We start from the raw sequence: 26,436 nt of genomic DNA on the forward strand, positions 1-26,436 counted from the left end.
AGCAGAAGGATCTTGGGGTCCGGGTCCACAGGACTCTTAAATCGGCCTCGCAGGTGGAGGAGGTGGTCAAGAAGGCGTATGGTGTACTGGCCTTCATTAATCGAGGGTTTGAGTTTAGGAGTCGGGAGGTAATGCTGGAACTTTATAAGACCCTTGTCAGGCCTCATTTGGAGTATTGTGCGCAGTTCTGGTCGCCTCACTATAGGAAAGATGTAGAAGCTATTGAAAGGGTGCAGAGGAGATTTACAAGGATGTTGCCTGGACTGGGAGGCATGCCTTATGAAGTTCGGTTGAGGGAGCTGGGACTCTTTTCCCTGGAGAGACGAAGGTTGAGAGGCGACCTGATAGAGGTTTACAAAATGTTGAGAGGAATAGATAGGGTGGACTCTCAGAGGCTATTTCCCCGGTTTGAAATGGTCGCTACGAGAGGACACAGATTTAAGGTGCGGGGAGGGAGGTTCAGAAGTGATGTTAGGGGTAAGTTTTTCACTCAGAGGGTGGTGAGTGAATGGAATCGGCTGCCGTCAGTGGTGGTGGAGGCGAACTCGCTGGGGTCTTTTAAAAGACTTCTGGATGAGTATATGGGGTTTAATGAGATTGAGGGTTATAGATAGGTCTGTAGGTTGGTAGGTGATGATGTGATCGGCGCAACTTGTGGGCCGAAGGGCCTGTTTGTGCTGTAGTATTCTATGTTCTATGTTCTAAGTTCTAAGTGGACAAACATTTGGTAGGTGGAGTATAACGTGGGAAAACGAGCTTGAAAGATGTTTCAAACTATTTAAATATTGCAACTTGCCTTGAAGATCTCAAAAGATCAAGACAAAATGTGCATGTTATTTGGATTATTGCAACAAATTGATGCAAAGGAAAAACTGACAATCTACGACAAATACAGTCATACAAAAAACTTAAGGTTCCAGGCTATTGCACCGGCTTTGCAAGAGAAGTAGGAAAGCTACTGAGCTACATCTCTGAAAAATAAGCACACCAAGTCAAATTGTACTGGAACCGATTTTATTTACAGATTTCCATTGTAAACTAATTACTTCAGTGGGATGAACCTGGAGGAGTGAGTGGCACCGATACCAGGTCTGCCATGCTTAACAGGCTTATAGGTGATGGAGAACTCACCAAGATAATGGCCGATCATTTCAGGCTGAAAAAGGGAAAAAAAAGTTATAAAATTAACCAACAGGTTTATGCATTGCAAATTAATCTCCACAATTTACAACACTGAGTTCAAGACTCCCTGACAGCAGGACTTAGCTAACATCTAATGTTCTTTTCATTAAAAAGGGATCAAACAGGTTAAAAGGAAAACTGTTTCATTACTGTACTAAATATAGCTGTAATTTGCAAACATTGCTTAACACAAAATTAAATTGCTACGCATGATCTCCCCTCACTTTTCTGGTGAACCCACACACCATCTAGTCTTTGAAATGGCTAGAATTACATTGACTTTAGAAATAAGATGGCACTGTGAACTAGACGGGGAAAGAAATGCAGAAATGTAAAACAAGTAAATTTATCATGTGACAAGTATAAAACCCCACAAATTAGGTAAAGAATGTCATAATTAGGTGGTGTTTAGCCAGGTGAATGAAATTACTTTTACCAGGCAAATGAAATCGAAAGTACTTTACTGCCCATCTGCTCAGCTGGATTTTATCATTATAAAACTTACACTGCAAAGTAAAAACTTTTCTTTTTGAAATTGTTTTTGCCACACAGTACATTCTACACTAAAATACAATATTCCTTTGCCAGTAAAGGAATTAAGTCATTTGTACAGCCTCCCAGGTATCGGCACTCAATACACTTTAACTGAAGTTAATCAAAAATCAAAGTACATCACAGGAACAGGCCCTTTGGCCCACCAAGCCTGTGCCAATCATAACGCCCTAACTTAAAAAAAACCTTTTGCCCTTACCTCAGTCCATATTCCTCTATTCCCTCCCTATTCGTGTACCCATCCAGATACCTCTTAAATGTTGCTAATGTGCCTGTTTCCACCAGCTCCTCTGGTAGCGCATTCCAGACATACAGCAGCGTGTGTGTAAAACTTCCCTGCATATCTCTCAAACTTTCCCCCTCTCACTTTGAACCTATGCCCCCTTGTAATGGACACTTCCACCCTAAGAAAAGCCTCTATCCACCCTGTCGATGCCTCTCAATTTTGTAGACCTCTATCATGTCTCTCCTCAGCCTGCACCTTTCCAGTGAAAACAATCCTAGATTATTCAACACCTCCTCAGTCATCCAGATCAATGCTCCCTACTGACTGCAGGAATTAAAATAAGCTGTCAGTGACAAGCTTTAAAATTCAAACAGGAGGACTGTAAATTTAAATGAAACGATGGAAGCTGCTGCCACCCTTCATTTCTAATCCATACAACGTGGGCCTCACTCCTATTTCATAACCCTACTACACACTGAGCTATGTGGAGATTTACACATTAGTAACAATGAAACTGTCTCATTTCCAGTTGCTGTCCCTGGTGTTGTGAAATATACTTGTTACTTGTCCACATGAATAAACTAAATCTCTACCCTGCAGCCTGTTTTGCCATCCAATGAGTCATGAGGGAAGAGATTTGATACTGTAACAAACATTTCTGGTGTTAAAAGCCAGTTATCAGCATTCCACACCAACTGCAACTGGCAAAGATCAGAAGGGATTTATTTCTGATTTTTTTGTTGGCAAAAAACATTGCATATTGCACAGCAAAGCGGCTGATTAGAGAATTACAACAGCTCCAAGCAGTGGTAACTCTGCAAAAATGATTAGAATTTCAGTGACAGTTCCCCCCATCACAACAACAGAAAGATAAATCACAGAAACAGGGTAGCCATCCCATGAAGCCTGCATCTATGGTATGGAGATATCTGCTTCAGACTGGGGTAGGTATCGTAAGAAGTCTCACAACGCCAGGTTAAAGTCCAACAGGTTTATTTGGCAGCATGAGCTTTCAAAGCACTGCTCCTTCATTAGGTGAGTGCCACTCACCTGATGAAGGGATAGTGCTCTGAATGCTTGTGTTACCAAATAAACCTGTTGGATCTTAACTTGTTGATGTGAGACTTACTGTGCCAGCATCTTTGTTCGCCATAGATCACCATATTTTATTACCAGCAACTATTCCACCCCGCCTCCGAAAGTAAATGTTATCATGTGGCCACATTGTCAAATTTCAAATTGTCATGTCTGCTGGTGTATACCAATGAAAAATTTTTCACTTGAATGGTCAGCTGCATTTTGAAAGCTATGCAGAATTCTCCTCAGGGAGTCAGTTTCTAGTGGGTCTAAACATTGTACCACATGGAAACTTTAAAAACTAGCGCAGGCTGACAAATGTCTTTTGCAAAGTTGAGCATGATGTCTGCGAACACAATTGGTTAAACAGACTTTTTTTTACAGCAAGGTCAGCATTTATTGCCCATTCTACATTACCCACAAGAAAGTGGTGGTGATCTTTCACCTTAAATTGCAGCCAATTAAAAATTTGCCCACAATGCTGATACTTAAGAGTGCCAGGATTTTCACCCAGCAACTATCAAGGAACTGCAACATATGTCTGCAATGTGACCAGGAGGGGAAATCGATAGGCGATGGTGCATGTCGGCAATGCTGGCCATGTCCTTCTGGGTGGTAGAGACAGACAGTACATGCTGAAACCACAGTCCATCAGCAGTGGAGGGAATGATAGATTTTGACATTCTAATATTTCTAATTTGACTTGCTTCAATTTGCACAGTCAGTTCCAGGAAGTTACTATTAGCCTATGCACCTACAGCCCTGTTGTAATATTGACTGACATGCATGAAGTGGTCAAAGCTTAGTAGCGAGTAACTTGAATGAACTGCAATATCTGTGCAATTCACTGGAACCAAACTATGTGGAGTTTGCACGTTCTCCCTGTGTCTGCGTGAGCTTCCTCTAGGTGTTCCAGTTTCCTTCCACAGGCCAAAGATGTACAGGTTAGCCATGTTAAATTGCCACTTAGAGTCCCAAGATATGTAGTTTAGGGGGATTACTGGGGTAAATATGTGGGGTTACTGGGACAGGGTGGAGGGGTGGGTATGACTCTCAGTCAGTGCAGACCTGATGGGCCAAATGGCCTCCTTCTGCACTGGAAAGATTATATGATTCTGAAGTTCCTCAACGAACCATTTGCACCAAAAGTTATCACGATGTACAATACCTGAGCCAACTATACAGAAGACAGTCACACAGATAGCAAGTTGATTGGTCACTTAAAAAAAACTGCACTGGAAAATGAAAACATCCATTCAGAAATCTCAGCACGACATTAGTTTTGTGTTGTGGGTATATCTCGACTTCTCGTGCCAGTAATTAGGGGTATTTGTCCTGACTTCAAGACAAAAATCTTCAACAACAGGCTTCTCTTTTCAGGCAAGTAAAAAAATCTTATTGTGTCAGTAATGTGCCTTTAAGAAATGTATTTTTTTTAAATCATGTTCTCTGCAGTTGTGACACTGGCTGTCTGATTGGACGTCCTTTTATTTCTGTTTAAATGATTTAAATGAGGCTTCGTTTATTTTTAATCTGGGCCTAATGCATTTTCCAGAAGTTTATAACCTATAGAACTGTTGTAAAAAGGTGGTCAGGTGAGCTAAGTTTTTTTTCTCCCAAGAGTTCTTTCATTTTCAGTTTTGGATGTGAGCTGATTAGAAGCTGTACAGAATCTAGACCGACAACTGTGTTTCTTGCCTCTCACTCTGGAGTGAAAATTCCTTTGTCAGTGATTTGCCAACTGGTAACTAGACACAAAGATCGCCTCTGTGTCTTGCAGTGTTTTGCTGGCTAAAAGCTGGAGGCCAGCCATGACATTATCTCAACCTCGCGGCCTGCTGGAAGTTACAAGGCTGGGAAGCTAGGGTTTCAATTTTCCAACCAAAGGACTAAACTCCAGTACCACATAAGCATTCTTATTTTCTGTGCTAAACCTATGACAGGTGTATGTTTATAAGGAGATCTGTTGTATTAGAACAGGGAATTTAGTTATTAAGGTTTATAAAATGTAATGGTTTTTTTCTGTAATTGGTAAAAGCTATTGCTAATTTTCTGTGTTTACTGTATTCTCAAATAAATGTTTGATAAAAGCTCCCTTATGCGTCAATTGAATCTCACGTAAAAAGTCTTATGCTTACTCTAACCAAATTCAAGTGCAAAACTTATGGTCTAGGCTGACTTCATAAAATATCTTAGTTTCTGGCCTGTTATGGTTCAGGTCAGAACTCCAAAGTGTTTTATGGAACCTGCCTGTATCATAAGTTTTGCACCTTGAATTTGGCCAGGGTAAGCATGAGATGTTTCACTTCAGGTATGATTCAAGTGACCCACTAGGGAGTTTTTAATCAAATAAAGTTTATTTAAGAATATAATTGACATGCACAGTAAGACTATTAGCGATAACTTATCAATTACAAACAAAACCACCACAAAAATGTATAACCCTTAACAAATATATCTAAGATGGTCCAATCAAACCAAACCCATAAACAAAACCCTTCCACTGATTTAACACAGCAAAGATTAATGCTCAGGTGATACTAGAATTGAGTCCTTTGGATGAATGCTGCAGTTCTCTTGATAAACTCAGAACAGCTTCCCAGAACACCAGGGAGAGATTCAGGTCAAACCACCAACAGCAGATTTTCTACTGCAGGAAGTCAAGAAGCTTTGCTTTCAGTTAACCAGCAGAACTTCCAAAACCCAGGGAGACAAAGAGAGATACTGCTTGCTGTCTGATATCCACTTCCTCCTAAAGCTAAACACTACAAGCAAGCCAAAACAGAAACTAAAACTTTGAATTTACTAAAGAGGAAAAAAAATGACCTGAATCCACAACCTTCCTCCTAACAATGCAGGGCCATAAAGCAACCCAGAGGAAAAATAAACAAACCCCATTTTAAACCATGGAACAAGCCACTACAGAGAACATGATCTTTTAAAAACCTCTTAAAGATACACTAGATCATAACATTACGCTGAGATTTCTGATCTTCCATTTTCCAACTTTCAATCCAATATCAATTAATGCAGCACAAGATCATATTAACAGCCTTTCATATTGTACTCTGCACATGCAAAATATAAAAGAAGTTGCCAAAGTTATGGGCAAATTCACCTTACCTTGATTTCAACCTGATTAAAGGTTTTGCCATTGTACACTCCAACCATGCTGCCAACCATCTCTGGGAGGATAACCATATCCCGAAGATGAGTTTTGACAACCTCTGGTTTCTCCATTGGTGGAGCTTCCTTTTTGGCCTTACGCAGCCTCTTCAGGAGGGACTGCTGTTTGCGACGCAGTCCTCTGTTCACGCGCCTGCGCTGACGGGCACAGTACAACTGCATCAGCTGTTCACTGAAGACAAGAACAAAGAGCTCTGACTGTCGCAGTTCCATACTTTAGACTTACTAAAACACAACGGAGGTTTAGTGTAATTTGCAATTCAAGTGAGCACATCTGGTTACTTCATTTTAAAACTCACTGAAACCAGACTATATAACTAACACCTTAAATACATGCTGAGCTTTTAAGTGAGAACAAGGAGCAAGTGGTAGTATTAATGGAAAACAAAAAATTGTGGATACAAGCCCAGTTCAGAAATTAGGTGATCTTAACATTTCAGTGCAATACAAAAGAAATACTTTGACAGCAGACAGACATCTTTCAGATGCTTACTATTTGCAGGATCTTGTGTACAATCTGTTGCACTTGTGTCAAGAGTGCACATCCTTGATTTCAAAATTCAAGATGGCATCAGAGCATGGTGACTTCTCGCAAGTTGTCTCCAGCATACCCTCTAATTGTACCTTTCACTCTTGTTCTATGGTCTTAGAACTATACACTTAACCCTTTTAAACTTCTAATAACATTATATTTAAATCTCTTCTGATCTTTTCTCTAGTCTAGCTATGACTGTAACACCATATTTTGCACCCTCTCCTTTCCTTCTCCCCTATGTTCTAAGTAATAGGTTTTGTATTATCCGCAAGAAACAGCACATTTCACTGCATCCCAATACACATGACAATAATAAAATCAAATCAATTTTCCACACGCCACCTAGATTTCCTGCTCCCTGGTGAAATGGAAAATTGTGCATACATGGGTTCATCACTTCAAGTCTGCCACAAACATTTTTTCCTAGCCTTAAGCGGGCTGCCAAGTATTGAGTCTGCCGTCAACTCTTTCCCAGTATCTATCCAGGAATGTCCGCAATTAGAAAAAGTGACCGAATGAACATCTGAGCAATTGTACAAACAACTGTTCTCTTTTTTAAGATAAAACCCAACCGTAATTTTAAAACTACACAGCAGCAACATACAACTTGGGACAAATACAAGTACATCCGCACATATCAACTGGGAAAATAACATGCCTTGTAAATTTTTCAAACATCAATATTTCACATTACTTCAAAAGTGCACAAGACTTTACAGGTAACAATGAAAACCAGCATATATTTAATTTTCCAACTATCAGAGACTCCCGTCAAACCTAAATCACAAAATCCCTACGTTGCAGTAGGCCATTTGGCCCATCAAGACTGCACCAACTCTACAACAGAGCATTTTACCCAGGTCCTATCCTCATAACCCCATGTATATATTGCACTAATCCTCACAACTTACACATCTAGGGACACTAGGGGGAATTAAGCAAGGTCAATTAACCCAACCTGCACACCTTGGAAATCCACGTAGACACAGGGAGAATGTGCAAACTCCATACTGAGTCACCGAAGACTAAAATTGAACCCAGGTGCTGCAAGGCAGCAGTGCTAACCATTATGGTCCCGTACAGCATGGTGGAACAGTGTTGGTACTGCTGCCTCACAGGGACCTGCGTTCGATTCCCAGCTTTGGTCACTGGTTTTCTCCAGGTGCTCCGGTTTCCTCCCACAATCTAAAGATGTGCACATTAGGTGGATTGGCCTTGCTAAGTTGCCCCTTAGTGTCGGGGGACTATCAGGATAAATACATGGGATTCTGCAGATGGGGCCTGGGTGGGATTATGGATGGTGCAGACTTGATGGGCCGAATGGTCTTCTGCACTGTATGATTGTATGTGCCACTCCATGATTACCAAATAGCTGTCTTATCCGGTAGAAGATTCCTGTTTGGTAACACGTCTTCATTTCTCTACATATAAACACACAAATATTAGTAAAGCATTCTTATTGTTTCACCCATGGCTCAGTTGGCAACATCTTGGTCTGACCCGAGATGGTTCCGAGTGTTTTTCTGGTTGGCGATCAGTGACTAGTGGTGTGCCTCAGGGACCAGTGCTGGGACTGCAATTGTTTACAATTTAAATAGATGACTTGGAGTTGGGGACCAAATGTCATGTGTCAAAATTCGCAGCTGACACTAAGCTGGGTATGCAGAGGATGCTGAAAGTCTGCAGAAGGATTTAGATAGTCGAAGTGAGTGGGCAAGGGTCTGACAGATGGAATATGATGTTGGTAAATGTGAGGTCATCCATTTTGGTAGGAATAACAGCAAAATGGATTATTTAAATGGTAAAAAATTGCAGCATGCTGCTGTGTACAAGGACCTGGGTGTCCTTGTGCAGGAATCTCAAGGAGTTGGTTTGCAGGTGCAGCAGGTAATTAAGAAGGTAAATGGAATTTGGTCCTTCATTGCTAGAGGGATGGAGTTTAAAAAGCAAGATTATGTTACAGCGGTATAAGGTGCTGGTGAGGCCAAATCTGAAGTACCCTGTACAGTTTTGGTCTCCTTACTTGAGGAAGGATATAGTGGCACTGGAGGGAGTGCAGAGGAGATTCACTAGATTGATTCCGGAGTTGAGAGGATTGGCTTATGAGGAGAGACTGAGTAGACTGCGGCTGTACTCATTGGAATTCAGAAGAATGAGGGGAGATCTTATAGGAACATATAAGATTATGAAGAGAATAGATAAGACAGAAGCAGGGAAGTTGTTCCCACTGGCGGGTGAAACTAGAACTGGGGGTATAACCTCAAAATAAGGGGAAGCAGATTTAAGACTGAGTTGAGAAACAACTCCTTCACACAAAGGGTTGCGAATCTGTGAAATTTCCTGACCAGTGAAGCAGTTGAGGCCACCTCACTGAATGTTTTTAAGGCAAGGATAGATAAATTTTTGAACAGTGAAGGAATTGAGGGTTATGTTGAGTGGGCAGGTAAATGCAGCTGAGTCCACAAAAAGATCAGCCATGATCTTATTGAATGCAGAGCAGGCTCGAGGGGCCAGATGGCTTACTCCCGCTTCTTGCCCTTATGTTCAAATCTCACTCCAGCACAAAAATCAAGATTGACCCGAGATGGTTCCGAATGTCTTTCTGATTGGCACTCTTTCAGAATGTCAAAGGTGTTGAGTCTCAGGTGGATCCCATGGTGCTCTCAAAAAGGAATAGGGAGTCTTACGCAATGTCTTGGCCAATATTTATCCCTCAAGCAACATCACAAAAAAAAGACCATATGGTCTTTACCATATTGCAGATCTGAAAGCTTGCTGTGAACAAACTGGCTGTCATTTTTTCAATTGACTAAAGTAGCTGTAGTCACCTGATGGTGCATCCCCACCCCACCATCCCAAACCTTCAAAGTAGAAACACACCCTTTCTGCATCAACGGGGATCGAGTGAAAATGGTCGAGAGCTTCGAGTTTCTAGGTGTCCAGATCAATAACCTGTCCTGGTCCCTCTACACCGATGCTACAGTTAAGAAAGCCCACCAACATCTCTACTTTCTCAAGAGGCTAAGCAAATTTGGCATGTCCGCTACGACTCTCACCAACCTTTTTTTTGAAACAGATGCACCAGAGGAAGCATTCTTTCTGATTGTATCACAGCTTTGTACGGCTCCTGCACTGTCCAAGAACACAACAAACTACAAAGGGTCATGAATAAAGCCCAGTCCATCAAACAAACCAGCCTCCCATCCATCGACTCCATCTACACTTTCCACTGATGCAGTGGTTAACACTACTGCCTCACAGCGCCAGGGACGTGGGATCAATTCGACTCCACTGCATGCAGGAATGGAACGGCGATAATTATGGGGGATTTCAATCTACATATTGATTGGTTGACCCATGTTGGACACAGTGGGCTTGAGGAGGATAGCTGCCGGGATAGTTTCCTTGAACAGTTGTGTTGGAGCCGACGAGGGTGCGAGCTATCGTGGATCTGGTGTTATGTAATGAGGCGGGTAGAATTAGGGACCTTGTGGTGAAGGATCCTCTTGGGAAGAGTGATCATTGTATGGTGGAGTTTCTGATGCAGATGGAGGAGGAGAAAGTGGGTTCCCGGACACGTGTCTTTTGTTTGAACAGAGGGGAGTACAGTAGGATGAGAGGGGAATTGGCAAATATTGATTGGGGGAGCACGTTGGAAGGTAGGTCTGCTGAGGAACAGTGGAGGATCTTTAAGGAGATCTTTCTTGGTGCTCAGCAGAAATTTATTCCGACAGTTAAAAAGGATCATAGGAGGAGAGATAATCAGCCGTGGATAATGAAGGAGGTTAAGGAAAGTGTTAAATTAAAAGCGGATGCGTTTAGAGTAGCTAAGAGTAGTGGGCAAGAAGAGGATTGGGAGAGGTTTAAATGTCAACAAAGAATGACAAAGAAGTTGACAAAGAAGGGTAGGATAAACTATGAAGCTGGGCTAGCGCTTAATATAAAAAAGGATAGCAAGAGTTTTTATAAATACATAAAAAGGAAGAGGCTGGCTAGGGTGAACGTTGGACCCTTAGAGGATGAGAGGGGGGACTTAGTGGTAGGGGATGGGGAAATGGCTGAGGCCTTGAATAACTTTTTGTTTCGGTCTTCATGGAGGAGGACGTGAATAATTTGCCGGGTGTTAGCGATGGAAAGATGGTAGGAGTGGAGGGCCTGAATGATATTATTGTTACTAGAGAGGCGGTGCTCGACAGACTGGAGGGACTGATTGTGGACAAGTCCCCAGGACCGGATGGAACACATCCAAGGGTTCTGAAAGAAATGGCGGAGGTGATAGTGGATGCCTTGGTGATTATTTTCCAAATGTCGCTGGATTCCGGGGAAGTGCCAGAAGATTGGAAAATGGCTAATGTTACGCCGTTGTTTAAGAAGGGTGGCAGGCAAAAGGCAGGGAATTATAGGCTGGTTAGTTTAACGTCTGATGTAGGTAAAATGTTAGAATCCGTCATCAAGGAGAAAATAGCGAGGCATCTCGAGGAGAATTGTTTGATAGAGCAGACGCAGCATGGTTTCGTTAAGGGGAAGTCGTGTCTGACGAATTTATTGGAGTTCTATGAGGATGTGTCTAGGGCGGTGGATAGAGGAGAGCCGGTGGATGTGGTCTTTCTTGATTTTCAGAAGGCGTTTGACAAGGTGCCTCACAAGAGGTTATTGCAGAAGGTCAGGGGGCATGGAGTTGGGGGTAGGGTGTTAGCGTGGATAGAGGATTGGTTGTCAAATAGGAGGCAGAGAGTGGGGGTCAATGGGTGCTATTCGGATTGGCAGTTGGTGACTAGTGGAGTGCCCCAGGGGTCGGTGCTGGAGCCTCAGCTATTTACCATTTATATAGACGATCTGGAGGAGGGAACCGAGTGTATGGTGTCGAAGTTTGCTGATGACACCAAGATTGGTGGAACGGCAAATTGTGCGGAGGGTGTGGAGAGTCTGCAAAAGGTTCTAGATAGGCTGGGCGAATGGGCCAGGAAATGGCAAATGGAATTTAATGTTGGCAAATGTGAGGTTGTCCACTTTGGTAGGAATAATGGTAGGACTATTACTTACATGGCGAAAAACTGCAGCATGCGACGGTGCAGAGGGACCTCAGGGTCCTTGTGCATGAGTCACAAAAACCCAGCCTGCAGGTGCAGCAGGTGGTCAGGAAGGCGAATGGAATGCTGGCCTTCATAGCGAGGGGGATTGAATATAAAAGTAGGGAGGTCTTGCTGCAGCTGTATAGGGCACTGGTGAGGCCGCAGCTGGAGTACTGTGTGCAGTTTTGGTCGCCACACTTACGCAAGGATATTTTGGCCTTGGAGGGAGTGCAGAGGAGGTTTACAAGGCTGATACCAGAGTTGAGGGGGTTGAACTATGAGGAGAGGCTGAATAAACTAGGCTTGTACTCGTTAGAGTTTAGAAGAGTGAGGGGAGATCTCATTGAGACGTATAAGATGATGAATGGGATGGATAGGATAGAGGTGGAGAGGCTCTTCCTGCTCAGAAAGGACAGTAGGACTAGAGGGCTATGCCTCAAGATAAAGGGGGGGGGCGGTTTAGAACAGAGTTGAGGAGGAACTTCTTCACTCAAAGGGTGGTGAATCTCTGGAATTCTCTGCCCGTTGAAGTGGTGGAGGCTGCCTCGCTAAATATTTTTAAGACGCGGGTTGATAGGTTTTTGATAGGCAAGGGGATTAAGAGTTATGGGGAGAGGGCGGGAATGTGGAACTGAGCCACGACAGATCAGCCATGATCTTATTGAATGGCGGGGAAGGCTTGAGGGGCTAGATGGCCTACTCCTGCTCCTATTTCTTATGTTCACTGTCCATGTGGAGTTTGCACATCCTCCTGTCAGCGTGGGTTTCCTCCGTGTGCTCTGCTTTTCTCCCCCAATCCAAGGAAGTGTGGGTTAGGTAGATTGGCCATAGTAAATTGCCCCTTAGTGTCTGGGGGGAACTAGCTGGGGTAAATGTATGGAGTTATGGGGATAGGGCCTGGGTGGGATTGTAGTCCGCGCAGACTCGATGGGTCAAATAGCCTCCTTCTGCATTGTAGAATTCTATGATTCTATGAGAAGTAGCATACTCAAATACCTCACGCACCCCAGACATACTCTCCTCCATCAGGAAAAACATACAGAAGTCTGAGGTCACGTATCAACCAACTCAAAGAGCAGCTTCTTCTCTTCTGCCATCAGACTTTTGAATGGACCTACCTTATTGATCTTTCCCTACACTGTAGCTATGACTGTAACACTACATTCTGCACTATCTCCTTTCCTTTTGTACAGTATGCTTTGCTTATATAGCATGTGAGAAACAATACTTTTCACTGTATACTAATACACAAGGCAATAATAAATCAAAAAAGCCAAATAATCATAGTCAGTACACCAAAAAGAACATTGCATGGACAGAAGCATTCTTTTACATATAAAAGAGGAGCAGGCAGCCCTTTAAACCTGCATTGAGATTTTGATCACGGCTAATCACCCAACTCAATAGCCTGATCCACTTTTCCCCATGTGCTACTGAAATTACATATTTAACACAATGCAACTTACTAGGACATGTCAAGGAGCTGGTCCAGGTCAACACCTCTGTAGGTAAATTTCCTGAAAGTCCTTTTCTTCTTCTGCTCCACTTGGTCAGCCTACATTTGAAAAAGATAATAAATTACAACATGTAGTAATCATTTCTACAGAAGCATAAGGGAATCTCAACCTAGTTTAAGGCATATTAGCAAAAATGTGTTGTTGGGTTACTGGGGAATGAAATAATGAATGGTGCCTTGTAAAAATGCATTTAATCTTTCACATTTCCTCTGTTTAAGAGATGCTTGATGTTCCAAACAACAGATCCTTGTTTAAAGAGTTTTGCAATGCAGTCCCATTGCTCTCAGTAGCTCACTGAATTTGACAGGTGGGTTGTAATTTATTTTGAACGTTAAGACGAGATCACCAGGACTAGGACAGTGCAGCCCTGTCGATGTTGTGGCTGGGGAACTCCACCCAGACATCAGGAGCTGGATTCCAGTTTAAACCCAACTCCACCATTTCAAAGGCAGCTCTGGCTCGGACGTTAAAGTCACCGCGGGAACCAACTCTGAAACTCCCCGCCCCGCTACCCTCCCAAATATAAAGGCACCCCCGGGTCCATATTTAAAGATGAGCCTTTCCCCAAGCTGAAGGAGGAAGCGCCGCTGCCGCAGAGGGACACATTAATCCGCATGAGTCTGAGGCCCACCCAAACCTGCAGCCGCTTCCACTGATATAAAAATAAACTCTAAAAGAGAAATAACGGGTGGATATTGCGGCTTAGAGTCCGCTCTACAATCTCAGTGTGAACCCAGCAGCCCTGGTGTGAATGTGAAAGCGGATGGACAACGATTGTATTAGACTCTCTCCGCGCCGCCATCTCCAAACACCCACCATTTTCAGCCTCTTTCCGTGCAAAGGACAGATCGCGTTTCCGGCGCGGAAAATATCGCGGGATTTGACCTGGGGGCTGAGTGACATTCTACGCATGCGCACACCCATCTGGCCCACTGCCAAGACTGAAAGGCAGGTGAAAAGTGACAAAAAATATATTTATCAGTCACGTGTAAGGTTTGCATTAACGCAGCAATGAAGTTACTTTTTAAAAGTTATTTATTAGTGTCACAAGTAGGCTTACATTAACACTGCAATGAAGTTACTGTGAGATTCCCCTAGTTGCCACAGTCCAGCACCTGTTTGGGTCAATGCACCTAACCAGCACGTCTTTCAGACTGTGGGAGGAAACCCACGCAGACACGGGGAGAACATGAGGCTATATTCATAGCTCTCGCATTGCAGAATGAGTCTCTTTCTGCCTTTAAGTTTTAAGGTTTATTTATTACTGTCACAAGTAGGTTTACATTAACACTGCAATGAAGTTACTGTGAAAATCCCTTCATCGTTACACTCCGACACATGTCTGGGTACACTGAGGGAGAATTTCGCATGGCCATTGCACTTAACCAGCATGTCCTTTGGACTGTGGGAGCGAAGCACCCAAAGGAAACCCACAGAGACATGGGAGAACATGCAGACTCTGCACAGACAGTGACCCAGGCCAGAGATTGAACCCGGGTCCCTAGCGCTGTAACGGAGCAGTGCTAAGCACTGTGCCATCATGCTGCCCCCAAAGGTGCTTAAAATTTTCTTGACCAAGCCTTTGGCCAACTGCCCTAATTTTGATTTATTATTGTCACATATATTATGCAGTGAAAAGTATTGTTTCTTGCACGCTATATAGACAAAGCATACTATACACAGAGGAGAGGGTGCAGATTGTAGTGTTCCAGTCATAGCTAGGACGTAGAGAAAGATCAATTTAATATAAGATCCATTCAGAGGTTTGATGGTAGCAGGGAAGAAGCTGTTCTTGAGCTGTTTGATACATGATCTCAGACTTTTGTACCTTTTATCCCAAAAGAAGAAAGTGGAAGAGTATGCCAGATGTGCGTTGGGGCCTTTTTTGTCCAAAGAATTTAGCTTAACAACGCGGCGCTGGCGACAAGTAATCACATTAATCCCCCGAATAGCAGAAGGAAAGCTGGTGACGCAATCAGCCCGTCATTTGGAAATTAGTAAAAAGGCTTAATAGCTTGTTAAGTAATCCAATTGTCTGCATTTTTTTATTGCCTACTACAATCAAAAATGTTTACTGGTCTTTTAATTTTTATTTCCATCCTTAAAATTACAAAGTCAGTGTTCAGAAAGGAGCAAACACAAATCCGTTCCTTCTTGTTCCAAAAGCCAAATTCAAAATCCAATTCCTCAGGACAGACAAAAATCCAAGCATGGGTTCGTTGGGCCAAAGGGCCTGTTTCCCGTGCTGTGTTGTTCTTTGTTAAGATATTGCACCCTATCTTGGGCTTAATCTGACATTTGAGCTTAGCCAAAAGGCCAAAGTAGAAGGCCTACCATTAGGACCACAGACAAATGCACCAGCAGACCCTGCTGGTGAATGTAGCAGCATCTGTGTTTTTTAGTGATACATTAAAAAAGGATTACAAAATAAACACCAATTCAGAGAACAATTCTGCAATGACTAACTTCCTTTTCATATAAGCATAGGCTAAAAGAGCCAGTCAGGTTCAGATCCTTTGGCAGCAATAGTTGGCTTCCTTCATGTCAGATGATCACTAATTGGGCTTCAAACATTTGATACAATATGCTCAGCAGAATTTTCCCATGACCCTACTGGCAGGTTCAATGTTGGAGGGAGATTTTAAGCAGGATCTTCTGTTGGTGCCTGTCATGGTGAAGCAGGAGACCCTCAGGAGGCCATGGTGAAACTGAGTTGTTTCCTGCTGTCATGTAGATAAAGGCCCAACCCACAATGTTCCATGTATGCTAGATTCTCTGCGATACTAGAGAACCCACTGGTCCAGAACATTTCAATGAAATAGTATGCAGGACTCATCTAATCAATGGCTGGGGCTGCTTCCATATCATTCAGGGGGAAAGGCCATCAGTAATCCTGGACCTTGGAATACTACAGATGGGGGAAGGGGGGCAAGGATGCATCTACAAAAGGTCCATCTTTGTCTCAGCATGTTCCTGGAGGTCCATTTTCTTTCATTTATTTATTTGTCACATGTATTAGTAAAGTGAAAAGCATTGTTTTGTGCATGCCACACCTTCAAAGCATACTATTCAGAGGAGAGACTGAAGAATGTAATCATGAGTGTAGAGAAAGATCAAATTAGGTCCAATCAAAAGTCTGATGGCAGTAGGGATGAAACTGTTCTTGAGAATTTGGTATGTGACCTCAGACTCTATGGTGGGTTAGTGAAGTTGGGTGCCTTTTCAATATGGTATCAAACATGACACTATGCAACAAACCCCTGGCTGCATAGTTGAGGTCATGGCTGGAATACTCAGGTCCTGCCCCACCTTGGGACTCAGTACCAGGTAGGGAAGTTCCACCTCCTGAGACAGCAGGGCAAACATTCAAGATTCCATTCCAATTCCCTCCACCAAACATGAAACAAAATCTAGCCCAGTTTTCTCTTTTACTGCCCACCCTGCATTTATTCATGCTGTTCACCTTTACTCAGCAGGTATCAATTTGTGTATGACACTTTTTTGCCCCTCTATAGTACTGAATATGCCATAAATTCCAAGCATACAATTGTCAGAATTTGATTATGTAGCAAGCCTTGGTAGGGTAGCACACCCAAGGACAGAACAAGACATACAGCTTAATAACTTAGTGAAGGTCAATGCAGTAATAGCTATCTAGGAAAGTGCCAACATCCATGAAGTTATTCCCAACCTGGAGCTGATGTATTTGCATGACAAAAACCACTAGCTCACAGCAACCCAAGAACAAAACCAAAACCTGCTGCAGAAAATAGACAAGAATGTGCCATTGACAGTTGCATTTTTCAATGTCAGGTGGGCTCAATTACATCCTAATCATTCTTCTTTCTCTTAAGTTGCGAGGCAGTATTTAAATATCTTAAAATTAAATTCCCCCACTGCATTACTTGCATAGAATCATACATCAAATCCTTATTGAGAAATAAACAAAGAGACCAAAGTTAAACTAAATGTACTCTTCACTTAAACTTGGGGTCGTCTGTCATAATTTTGCAGTTTAGTTTACAACCACTCAACACAAATGTTTCAATTTTAAACAAATTTATTGTAGGGTTAAACAAGAGGCAAGATCAAACAATTTTTTTTATAATGAAATATGGAACAGAATATTTCTCCTAAATTTTGCAACATTCAGAAGCAGAGGTGATTTGTGCTTTGGCAAGAGAACATTTTTTTTAAAAAGCCAAAAACATACTTCAAACTCCTTTAATTTTTGTTATCAATTCATTGTCACAAGTCACGAAATTAAGAATTTCCAGCCAAGTTTACTCCAGAATATACCTCTTCATTTTTTCCCTGCCATGGTTATAATGTCTAAAGGATGGAATCGCTGAGCAGTGGTTCTGACCACAAGCAAATCCACCCGGTGCAAACGGTGGAGCCCCTGGAGGTGCTGGTGCTGAAGATTCTCCACACGAGGGAGCTAGCTGATTTGGATCTGAGAAACCTGGGGCTTGGCCACAACCACTCATATCTTGACCATAATCTATTAAACAAATAGAACAGAAAAGTTATGACCATTTGGAGAAAAATGCAAACTAAAGTCACCATTAACTTTGCAGAAAGCAACTTGTGAAAAATCAACTTAAGTTTTACAAAATTAGAACATCTTGTACCAGCACAACAAATGCTTTAGCACTACTCTCCCATTTTAAAAATCAAGTGGGTAAGGACTACACCTTACTGGATTGCAAATTAACCAGCAGGAATGTTGTCAGCCACCAAATTCAGTACAGCACTGTTCATTCTGCTCCCTCCACTTAAAAAAAACATGTTTAGAGCCATATGGGATCAGGATAGATCATCAAAACAGACCCAATACACACATGGTCAAATAAAACAGTCATGATGTGGGTATGCCGGCGTTGGACTGGCGTAAACACAGTAAAAAGTCTGACAACACCAGGTTTTAGTCCAACCTATTTATATATAGGTTGGACTAAAACCTGGTGTTGTCAGACTTTTTACCAAATAAAACAGGCCATCAGTTAATATATAGAAACAGTTCAAAATCAGCATAGAACAACTTGGCAAAATAGAACAGCTGTAAAAAAAAGCATGTAAGAAATAAGAGTAGGCAATCAGGTCCTTCAATACTATCATGGCTGATCTATGCCAGCCACAATTCCTTTTCTGTGCCATTTCCCTATAGTCCTCTATTCTATTATGCACTTACCCCCCTTTAAATGTTTTAATGATCCAGCCTCCACTACCCTTTGGAACAGAATTCCAGAGATTCACCACCAAGAAAAAATTTCCATGCACCTCAGTTTTAAATGACTGACCCTGTATGTTGTAGCTTTGTCCCCTTGTTCATAACTCGCCCACTAGTGAAAACTGGTAGCTCATTTAACAATGGACCCTCAAAGTCAGCAAGAGCAGCAATGCAGAAGGTCTTAATTTTTCAGGAGACTTAAAAAAATACACATTTTGAAGATCAGAAAGCAAGGCTGCTACAGGCTGCCCTGTTGAACCACTAATCAAAAAGTTGATAGAGATGGTCAGTGTGTTCTAATCAGTTATTTTGATCATGGTGTCACTTTAATAATTTCCCTTTTCACAGACTCAGTTAAAAACAGATTGCTCCATTGCTGTGTCAACATGTTTTTAGTGTGAAAGATATCAGGGGATATTGCACATCATTAAGCTACCACTGTAACAAGCTCATTTTGTATTGCGCTGAAAAATTAAATAGATACAGGAATTTCTACATTTCAAAAACACTGCTTTGACCAGACATCCCAGTGTTTCTATGTTTGCAATGTAACAGGCAACTTTTTTCCTTCACACATCTAAAAATCCTACAGCACAATCCAAACCATGTTTATTTTTCTTGTACTGTGCAAACATACCATATTGTGAAAGTGCACCGAAACCCTGTCCAAATCTTCCTGAAGGTAGCTGTGGAACTATATAAGGATTAAGTGGGGAGGCTGCAGAGGGAGAGTACTCCCTCCTGGAAGATGGTGATGACCAAACTCACCTGAAACAAGAATGCAAACAGGTATGTTTTTTCCAAGTGTGATACCAAGTATTATTCATATTAGCTTTAAAAATTAAAATTTACCCGTTGGTTGAACAGGTGTCATCCATTTTTGTGAAAGCATAAGTTAAGCAAAGCCCGTGTTCAGTTACTATAATTATTCCTCAAAAGTCTGAAGGAATATTGTTCTAACCAGTACTAGACATGAAGTAATCTACATTCCAGCTAGCGTAATGGTTTGTACACAATCAGTTCATAAACAGTTCATATCTCCAGATATTCTGAAGTAACTGTGTTTCAGCTGAAACGCAATATCCTGAAGTACAACAGCAACAGAATGTATGGAACAGCTCAAGTTATTTTATGCCTTTTTTGACACCTCACTCATCTATATAAAAGAATTAAGTGGGCAACACAAAAGGCAGTAATCCTCCCTTCCCATCTGCTATGTAATGGTATCTTTGGCACAATTGATTGTTAGCATTTAATATTGAAAGTACCACACAGCCAGCTAACTTCCACTGATTAAGCAATGGCAACATTCTTTCCATATTGGTTAACAGACACCGGACACCTTGGACGACAGTCAAAGAACTGAAGAATTAAGGGACTTAACTTTGCATTTCTCACTTAATGAATTTGATTTGAGAGGGAAGTGCCACAGAATTAAAAATTTGTGGACTATGATAAAATTAAACACGTATAAACACAATGAATTTTAAAAATTTATATTCTAAATTTCAAAAACACTGCTTTGACCAAACAACCCAATGTTTCTGCTATGTTTGCAGTATGACAGGCAACTTTTTTCCTCCATGTGTCTAACTAAAAATCCTACAACACAATACAAAAATACTTATTTTTCCATGTACTGTGGAAACATACCATATTGAAAAGTGCACCAACTCTGTTCAAATCCTTCTGCAAGCAGCTGTGGAACTACATAGGGATTAAGTGGGGAGGCTGCAGAGGGGCATCTCTCCCTCCTGGAAGGTGAAAACCCAAACCCACCTGAAACAAAAGAATACAAAATTTTTTTATCCTTTATGATACCAAGCATAATTCATATAAGCTTTAAAAATTAAAACTTACCTATTGGCTGACCAAGTGTCATCCACATACAACAGTTAAACAAAGCCTGTGTTCAGTTACTATAATTATTCCTCAAAGATCTGAAGGAATATTGTTACAACCGGCACTGAACATGAAGTAATCTATATTCCAGTTAGTGTGATGGTTTGTACATCCAATCAGTTCATAAACACCATTTAGACAATCCAATCTCCAGAAATTCTGAAGTAGCCCAAGGAGAAGGCTAAATATAGCCAAATTAGGCAGGAATTGGTGGCTGTTGATTGGGAGAGGCCATTTGAGGGTAAATCCACATCTGGCATGCAGGAGTCTTTTAAGGAGAAGTTGATGGGGCTGCAGGACAGGCATGTGCCTGTTTAAAAAAAAGGAAGGATAGGAAAGGTAGGATGAGAGCTGTTGATAACCAGGGAAATTGAGGATCTGATCAGAAAGAAAAGAGAAGCATACATTAGGTCCAGGCAACTAAAAAGAGAGCACTAGAGGAATACAAAGAAAGTAGAAAGAACTTAAACGGGGAGTTAGAAGGGCAAAAAGGGGTCATGAAATGTTCTTGGCAGACAGGATTAAGGAAAACCCCAAAGCATTTTATTCATTCATTAGGAACAAAAGAGTTGTCAGGGGAAAAAAAAAGACCTCTCAGGGACAAAGGAGAGGAATTATGCTTAGAGCCCAAGGAGGTAGGGGAGATCCTAAATGAATACTTTTCATCAGTGTTCAAAGGAGAGGGACGTGTTGACTGGGAGTGTCTCAGAGGGAAGTGTTAACCCATTATGAGAAAATCTCCATTACAAGGGAGGAAGTGTTAGGCTTTTTTTAGGGAATATTAAAACTGAAATCTCCAGGGCCTGATGGCATCTATCCTAGACTGCTCAGGGAGACAAGAAATGAAATTGCTGGGTGTCTGACAGATCTTTGTCTTCATTGGACACGTGAGGTCCCTGAGGATTGGAGGATAGCGAATGTGGTACCGTTATTTAAGAAGGGTAGCAAGGATAACCTTGGTAATTATAGGCCGGTGAGCTCGACATCTGTGGTAGGGAAATTGTTGGAGAGGATTCTTAGAGATAGGATGTATGTGCATTTAGAACGGAATAATCTCATTAGTGATAGACAGCATTGTTTTGTAAGAGGGAGGTCATGCCTCACAAATTGAGTTTTTTTTCAGGTGACAAAAATGGTTGACGAGGGTAGGGCCGTGGATGTCATCTATATGGATTTTAGTAAAGCATTTGACAAAGCCCCTCATGGCAGGTTGGTGCAAAAGGTTAATCTCATGGGATAAAAGGAGAGATGGCTAGATGGGTATAGAACTGGCTTGGCCACAGAAGACAGTGGGTAGTAGCGGATGGGTCTTTTTCCGGCTGGAGGTCTGTGACCAGTGGTGTTCCGCAGGGCTCTGTACTGGGACCTCTGCTATTTGAGATATATATAAATGATTTGGAAGAAGGTGTAACTGGTGTGATCAGTAAGTTTGCCAATAGCGATGAACGTCATCAGAGAATACAGCAGGATATAGACAGGCTGGAAAATTGGGTGGAGAAATGGCAGATGGAATTTAATCCAGATAAATGCAAAGTGATGCATTTTGGTGGGACGAATGTAGGGGAGGCTATACAATAAATGGCAGAACCATCAAAATATAGACGCACAGAGGGACCGGGGTGTGCAAGTCCACAGATCCTTAGAGGTGGCAGCACAGGTGGAGAAAGTGGTGAAGAAGGCATATGGCATGCTTGCCTTTATAGGGTGGGGTATAGAGTATAAAAATTGGCATCTGATGTTACAGAACGTTGATGAGGCCACATTTGAAGTACTGCATCCAGCTCTGGTCGCCGCACTACCAGAAGGACATGGAGGCTTTGGAGAGTGCGCAGAGGTTTACCAGGATGTTGCCTGGTATGGTGGGTCTTAGCTATGATGAGAGATTGGGTAAACTTGGGTTGTTCTCCCTGGAAAGACAGAATAAGGGGAAACCTAATAGAGGTGTATAAAATTATGAAGGGCATGGATAGGGTGAACAGCGGGAAGCTTTTTCCCAGGTCAGAGGTGACAAACACAAGGGGTCACAGGTTCAAGGTGAGGGGGGGGACGAGGTTTAACTCAGACATCAGAGGGACATATTTTACACAGAGGGTGGTGGGGGGCTGGGATGCACTGCCAAGCAGGGTAGTGGAGGCAGACACACAGATCGTTTAAGACTTAGCTGGATAGTCACGAGCAGACTGGGAATGGAGTGATACAGAAGAATGATCTAGTTGGACCAATGAGCAGCACAGGTTTGGAGGGCCAAAAGGCCTGTTTCTTGTGCTGTATTGTTCTTTAAGTGTATTTCAGCTGAAACACAATATCCTGAAGTACAACAGCAACAGGAGGCATGAACAGCTCAAATTATTTTATGCCTTTCTTGACACCTCACTCATCTATATAAAAGAATTAAGTGGGAAAGACAAAAGGCAATAATCTTCCCTTCCCAGAAGGAAGAAAAAAACTGTAGAAATAAGGAACCTGATAACTTTGCATTTCTCACTTCATCAATTGACTTGAGACAGGAAACATCGCACAACTGAAAATAATTTAACATCTCAACCCCTCCAATGCTGAGGCAATCAGCCTCTTTCAGTTGAAGTTCAACCTCCACACAAATAAAAATTTCTTAGATCCCTTGATATAAATGTCATCCTGGTGTTCGCCAAGACGCCAAGCATCATTCACATGAAGTTCCATTATTCTGGACAAACCTTCAAATCTGAGTCCAAGAACCGAAGCAAAGCCAGTGTAACATAGGAAACAGGAGCAGGCCATTCAGCCCCTCGAGTCTGATTTGCCATTCAATATCATGGCCGATTGGATACTTCAATGTCTTTCATTCACGATCCCTTGTTATTGTTCATCAGAAGACTAGAAATCAAGCAAGTCTAGGGATAGGGAACCTTTGTTGCACTCCCTCTACAACAATATCCTGAGTTACAGGAAGACAGCATCTGAGCCAAAGGGGGTCTCCAGCAACATGCAGATTATGCCCACGTGCATTTTCCAACAAAGTGACCAGATCAGCAATCAAGAGCAAGAGCTTGGCTCATTTCAACCTACTCTCCAAGCCCAGGAGCAGAGAGGTGGATTGTGCTAATCCTGTCCAACCCATACTAAATGAGGAATTCTCACTGGCCTGTGAGCAGTCAGTTCACAATACCATCATGCTTCAGATGCTACTTAACTGCAACAATTAGTACAGCCCTATGGGCCAAGACAAATTTAATAAAGGAGACTATATTCCATTATGATCCTCCACTCCACATAAAAGTTTTTAAGCCAGCAGCAAAGTAACCTGCCTGCCAACCACTGCTGGAACACTGCAACCTCTGCTAAGAGCAAACATTCACACTTGCGTTTAATTATTTAGTTATTTAATTTTGACCTAATCGCATGTTGGAGGCAATAATAGCTGCCACAAAGTACAGTCCCACAAAGGACTAGTTATTTTCTTTCTAATTCCGGGTTGCTGGCAACTATAATGTAGTCAACTTCAAGCACTGCATTTAAATTTCAATCAAGATTATGGACTGAAAACTTTAGACAAGCATGTAAAGATCTTCTAACATCAGACACAAACACCAAAGGGATGAAGCTAAGAGGTGGTTAATTGAAGTGGTCAGTCAGAAAACATACAAACTTCAGAGAGCTCCTGAATCTAATGTGCATGCATGTGTGCACCTGTTGCAAGGCAACGGGTTTTGTTCCTAGGCAGGTCACCTACTCAAATGAACAATTTTTGTCTGAGGAGGTTACATCAATTGAAAATCCAAGTTGTTGAAATGGATATTGCTATTGAAAAATGCTGATGGAAAACATTTCAGTAACGCTTTTGCTAAGTAACTTTCCAAAATTTAAATTAGCCAAGTTGTTTTACTACATATTCTAAATTTATCATCAAGAACTGTAGAATTCAATAGTGCCACAAGTTTACATGGCACATTAAATACAAATTCATCAGATTCAAAAAAAACAAGAATGTGATTAAGTTGAATGATTAACCCACTTACCTTGCGGACTACCATAAATCTGCTGTTGCCAGTCTTGAGGGCTGACCTCCCCAGCCATTAGCTGCATTTGGCAAGCTTCTGCCCCACTGTGGTGCTCCTGGCTGGCCACACCGTGGGCCTTTACCGTCACGAGGCTCTGCACATTTCACTTCAACCTAATTAGGAAAGAAAAAAGCTGCTCTTTGTTTCCATAACCGTCTTCCTTGACGCACCCATATATATTAAAAAACTTCAGAACTTACATCTACACTGAATAGCTTAAATAGGCCCATTTGTGTTGTTCTTGCGGGTTGAACCAAGTAAACAAACTTAAATTACGTTGGGACAAAGAAAAAGGGGGCGGCTCCCCAAAAGGAGGGGGAACGGCCCGAACAGAAACAAAAAGTACAAAGAAAACTTAAGACGAGTCAAATCAAAATGTGATTATCGGGGTCTATAAGGCACCTCAGCCCCTGCGGTGCCCAACAGGCACAGAAGGCCTCAGCTGTGCCCATGGACACCACATGCTCCCTCTCCAGGGAGCACGTGATCCAGTTAACTGGATCAGCCATGTTAAATTGCCCCTTGTTGTCCCAATGTGTAAGTTGGGTGGATTAGCCGTGGTAAACATGAGGGATTACAGGCATACAGCAGGGGAGGAGGCCTGCACAAGATACTGTCAAATAGTTGGTGCAGATTTGATGGACCAAATAGCCTCCTTCTGCACCACAGGGATTCTGTGATTATGTTTGTGGCTGATCATCCACCTTAGCATGATTTCCCCCTACACGAGAAAAAAAACACAGAAGTTATTAACACAGTACAACTTACTAGGACATTTTGCAGAGCTTGTCCAAGTCAATACCTCCATAAGCAAATTTCCTGAAAGTCCTTTTCTGCTCCACTTGGTCAGCCTACGTTTAAAAGAAGATTAAATTACAGCATAAGGGAAATCTCATTCTAGCTTATACTAATGAATCCATCAGGAGCTGGATTCCAGTTTAAACACAACTCCACCATTTCAAAGGCAGCTCTGGCTCGGACATTAAAGTCACCACGGGCACCGACTCCGAAGCTCCCCGCCCCGCTACCCTCCCAAATATAAAGGCACCCCCGGGCCCATATTTAAAGATGAGCCTTTCGCCAAGCTGAAGGAGAAAGCGCCGCTGCCGCAGAGGGACACATCACTCCGCGTGAGTCTGAGGCCCACCCAAACCTGCAGCCGCTTCCACTGATATAAAAGTAAACTCTAAAAGAGAAATAACGGGTGGATATTGCAGCTTAGAGCCCGCTCTACAATCTCAGTGTGGACCCGGCGGCCCTGGTGTGAATGTGAGAGCGGATGGACAGGGATTGTGTTGGACTCTCACCGCGCCGCCATCGCCAAGCACCCACCATCTTCAGCCGCTCACGCTGCAAAAGACAGATCGTGTTTCCGGCGCGGAAAATATCGCGGGATTTTCATAGGGCGGGGCTTGGGCTGGGAGGGGGCGGGTCCCGGGCTGGGAGAAGGCGGGGCCGATCGGCCAATGCGCGTGCGCACAGTCATCTAGCCCACTGCGCAGGTTCGTTAGTAACAATTAGAGTTGCCAACTGTGATGAAATATAGTTGTAGCATCCCTATAGTGCAGAAGGAGGCCATTCGGCCGATCAAGTTTGTACTAACTCTGACAGCATCTTACCCAGGTCCTTCTCCTGAGCCTATTCCAGTAACCCCACACGTGGGTGGGATTGTTGTCGGTGCAGATTTGATGGGCTGAATGGCCTCCCTCTACACTGTAAGGATTCTATGTAGGGATTGTGTTTTCTTAAGTTCTCATTTGTTGATTGCGCCATACATGCAGTCATGTTGGTGTAAATGGGCACCTTATGTGCTACAAATAGTCTCATCTGAACAAATAACAATGCACTCTTTAAAAATTTAAGGAATGGTTCTATTCTATATCTCAAACTGGACTGGTGGAATCACACTGTTGG

At 42.5% G+C, this 26,436-nt stretch overlaps 2 protein-coding genes and 1 non-coding gene across 4 annotated transcripts; all 3 read right to left on the minus strand.

Annotated features, from left to right (window-relative positions):
* Positions 1-997: 997 nt before the first annotated feature.
* Positions 998-14,232, minus strand: rps15 (ribosomal protein S15). Its single transcript, XM_080212884.1, has 4 exons — positions 14,164-14,232; positions 13,297-13,385; positions 6,161-6,395; positions 998-1,156 (listed from the first exon to the last, which is right to left on the minus strand). Exons 1-4 carry the CDS (start codon positions 14,164-14,166, stop codon positions 1,043-1,045), a joined length of 441 nt encoding a protein of 146 aa, XP_080069010.1. The 5' UTR covers positions 14,167-14,232; the 3' UTR covers positions 998-1,042.
* A 3,074-nt stretch (positions 14,233-17,306) lies between these two features.
* Positions 17,307-25,894, minus strand: LOC145358663 (uncharacterized). 2 transcript variants are annotated; one of them, XM_080212883.1, is made up of 5 exons: positions 25,830-25,894; positions 25,291-25,373; positions 24,481-24,635; positions 20,234-20,359; positions 17,307-17,851 (listed from the first exon to the last, which is right to left on the minus strand). In XM_080212883.1, the coding sequence occupies exons 3-5, from the start codon at positions 24,545-24,547 to the stop codon at positions 17,631-17,633; spliced, it is 414 nt and encodes a 137-aa protein (XP_080069009.1). In that variant the 5' UTR covers positions 24,548-24,635; positions 25,291-25,373; positions 25,830-25,894; the 3' UTR covers positions 17,307-17,630. The 2 variants fall into 2 exon arrangements, with proteins under 2 accessions (XP_080069009.1, XP_080069006.1); XM_080212880.1 differs by having other exon boundaries at positions 25,855-25,873.
* LOC145358952 (small nucleolar RNA SNORA13) lies at positions 19,637-19,772 on the minus strand. Its single transcript, XR_013889540.1, has one exon. It is a non-coding gene; the product is annotated as a small nucleolar RNA SNORA13 (small nucleolar RNA).
* Positions 25,895-26,436: the final 542 nt, after the last annotated feature.

Source organism: Carcharhinus amblyrhynchos, chromosome 26, assembly GCF_965287045.1.
Source record: "Carcharhinus amblyrhynchos chromosome 26, sCarAmb.v2.hapA, whole genome shotgun sequence".
NCBI classification, from domain to species: Eukaryota; Metazoa; Chordata; class Chondrichthyes; order Carcharhiniformes; family Carcharhinidae; genus Carcharhinus; species Carcharhinus amblyrhynchos.